At 47.6% G+C, this 3,402-nt stretch overlaps 1 protein-coding gene across 1 annotated transcript; it reads right to left on the bottom strand.

The window, feature by feature from the left end:
- Window positions 1–2,102: 2,102 nt before the first annotated feature.
- Window positions 2,103–3,083, bottom strand: LOC102432850 (olfactory receptor 11A1). The gene has a single exon (XM_006091574.1). The coding sequence runs from the start codon at window positions 3,081–3,083 to the stop codon at window positions 2,103–2,105; it is 981 nt and encodes a 326-aa protein (XP_006091636.1).
- Window positions 3,084–3,402: the final 319 nt, after the last annotated feature.

Raw genomic sequence — 3,402 nt, 5'->3', positions numbered from 1 at the left:
AGAGAGAGAGAGAGAAATATTGATCGGTTGCCTACTGTAGTATGTGCCCTGACAAGGAGTCAAACCCACAACCTAGGCATGTACCTGACCGGGAATTGAATCTGCACCCTTTTGGTGAACAAGATGGCGCTTCAACCAATGAGCCAGCCTGCCAGGGCTCTTGGGGCATTTGTTAATGCAGAGCCCTGGGCCCCACCCTGGAGATGCTGACTGTGTAGGTCTGGTGAGAAGCCGAGAAGTCTGCATTTGTAAATAACTACTCCAGCTCATTCGGATATAGGCGACCTACATACCATACCTTGAGAACCATGCCAAAATATGTATTTAAAATTAGAAATGTTTTTGGCTCATTTTTTCAAAACTTTCAAACATTCCCTGTTAGAGGCAGAATTTCAGAATCTTCACATTGGGTTTACTTTCCTTTCTTTTTCTCCCTCATTTAATTGCTTCCTTCCTTTACTCTATTACCTATTGGTACAACATCAAGGACAAGTGGACTAATGGGAACTCCCAGAGCAGTGGTCTGATTGGCCTCCGGGCTGCAGGCATGACTGCACGGAGCTCCTTCCGGGCCTCTAATGACCCTTCCCTCCCAAGGAGGAGCTGTCTCTGCAGTGGGAGTAGCTCTCATCCCATCACTACCTACATCACTACTCTACTGACTTTCACCCCCAGAGCTTGGTTTCTCTATTTGAAGCATGTCATGAGATACCTTAATTCTTTTTTAAAAATAATTAATTAATTAGTTTTTTGTTTAAAGTATTACATATGTCTCCCTTTCCCCCCAGCGACCTCTCCCCAGCCACTCCCACCCCCCAGGACAAGCCCCCACAGCCCCAGTGTCCGTGTCCGTTGGTTACGCTGATATGCATGCATACAAGTCCTTTGGTTGATCTCTTACCACCACCCCCTGCCTTCCCTCTGAGGTTTGACTGGTCTGTTCGGTGTTTCTCTGTCTCTGGATCTATTTTTGTTCATCAGTTTATGTTATTTATTATATTCCATAAATGAGTGAGATCATGTGATATTTATCTTTCTCCCACTGTCTTATTTCACTTAGCATAATGCTCTCCAGGTCCATCCATGCTGTTGCAAATGGTAAAAGTTTCTTCTTTTTTATAGCAGCATAGTATTCCATTGTGTAGATGTACCACAGTTTTTTAATTCACTCATCTGCTGATGGGCACTTAGGATGTTTCCAAATCTTAGCTATGATGAATTGTGCTGCTATGAACATGGGGGTGCATATGTCCTTTCTGATTGGTGTTTCTAGTTTCTTGGGATATATTCCTAGAAGTGGGATCACTGGATCAAATTTTTAGTTTTTTGAGGAAACTCCATATTGTTCTCCACAGTGGCTGCACCAGTCTGCATTCCCACCAGCAGTGCATGAGGGTTCCTTTTTCTCCACATCCTCGTCAGCACTTGTCGTTTGTTGATTTGTTGATGATGGCCATTCTGACAGATGTGAGATGGTACCTCATTGTCATTTTGATTTGCATCTCTCGGATGATTAGTGCCTTTGAGCATGTTTTCATATGTCTCTTGGCCTTCTGTATGTCCTCTTTCAAAAAGTGTCTACTTAGGTCCTTTGCCCATTTTTTGATTGGATTGTTTATCTTCCTTTTGTTAAGTTGTATGAGTTCCCTATAAATGTTGGAGATTAAACCCTTATCAGAGATAACATCAGCAAATATGTTCTCCCATGCAGCGAGCTTTCTTGTTGTTTTGTTGATGGTTTCTTGAGATACCTTAATTCTTAATGCTTCTTATTACTATCTCTTTAGCCCTCCTTTCTCAACCTGCCAACCTCAGTCCTTGCCACCTTAGATGAATGGTCTGCAAATGTTCCCCACTTGGTGTTATGCTCTGCTCCCTCTTGCATTCTTTTCAGTATTATTTACTTAATTCATTTTTTCAACTAATATTTATGGAGTGTCTATAGTATTTAAGCCCTATACCAGGCATACAATTTTTGATCCTTACTCCATCCCAACTGGAAAAAATGAAGTTACCTCATTTTGTTAGACAACGATTTTCAATCTCAAGTCTCCATATTTTCATCACAGTGATCTTTAGTCCTGTAGACTTTGAGGCTGCGGCTAAGCTAGAATCCAGGAAGAAGTCGATAGCTGTCCTCGGGTGAGCTGTCCCCAGAGCCTATGAAGGGCCCCCTTGACCTCTTGGTTCTTGAGGCTGTAGATAATGGGGTTGGCCATAGGGGTGAACACAGTGTAGAGGACAGAGAAAGCCTTTCGAAGTAAGGGGGCCATGTGGTCTGTGGGTGCTACATAGACCACGATGAGGGTGCCATAAAACACCCCAACCACGCTGAGGTGGGAGGAACAGGTGGAGAAGGCTTTGTGCCTCCCACGGCCTGACGGTATTCGCAGCACAGTCCTCAGGATGAAGGCGTAGGAGGTCACAATCAACAGGAAAGGGGCCAGTGTCAGGAAGCCTGAAATGCTCACTCCAGCTCCCCACAGGACCCCTCTATCACCACAGAACAGCCCTACAACAGGAGCAAAGTCACAGAAGTAGTGGTCGATCTCCCTGCGGCCAGGGCAGAGGGGCAGAGGGGCCGCCAGGGCCAGAGTGAGGGCGGAAAAGGAGAAGCCGCTGAACCAGGCTCCAGCAGCCAGGCAGCCACACCACCAGGTGCTCATCAGGGCCGGGTAGTGCAGTGGGCGGCAGATGGCCAAGTAACGGTCGTAGGACATGGCCGAGAGCAGGAGGCACTCAGCTGCGGCCAGTGAGGCGAACATGTAGAACTGAAGCAGACAGCAGGCCAGCGAGATGGCTTCCCTCCCTTTCAGGAAGCTCCGCAGCAGCTGAGGCACGATGTTGGAGGTGTAGCCGATCTCCAGCAGGGAGAAGTGGCAGAGGAGGAAGTACATGGGTGTGTGGAGAGTCCGACTGGAGGCCACAGCCAGCAGGATCAGGGCGTTGCCCCCCACGGTCATCACGTAAACAGCTAAAAAGAGGGTGAAAGGGAGGAAGCGCAGGCGTTGCAGCTCCCCGAAGCCCACGAGGATCAGCCAGGTGGTCTGGTTCTCGCTGGCACCACTGGGTTGCTTCCTCATCTAGATCTGTGCCCAAGAGGAGACAGGAAAGTAACATTAACCCAGATCCCGTTACAACCACACACTATGCTTGGCTTAGTCGTTTCTTCACCACAGCAAGCACTGGAGACAGGCCATGCTGTCTCTTGTTTCTGGAAGAGAAATGGAGACCCAGTGAGTGTAAGCCAATCATTCAAGGTCCCTGGAGTTTTGTTTTGGACCCAGGTCTGCTTGACTCCAAAGCTCCTGCATGATCTATCGTCCTGCTTTCCCAAATCCTTTCTGAGTGATAGACGTGTTAGCATCAGGCAGCAGCATAGGGCGCTTCCAGTCATCAGGG

The sequence above is a fragment of the Myotis lucifugus genome, unplaced genomic scaffold, assembly GCF_000147115.1.
Source record: "Myotis lucifugus unplaced genomic scaffold, Myoluc2.0 scaffold_91, whole genome shotgun sequence".
Lineage (NCBI taxonomy): Eukaryota > Metazoa > Chordata > Mammalia > Chiroptera > Vespertilionidae > Myotis > Myotis lucifugus.
The sequence above is the reverse complement of the archived record's forward strand: the minus strand, read 5'-3'. Positions and strand labels throughout refer to the sequence as shown.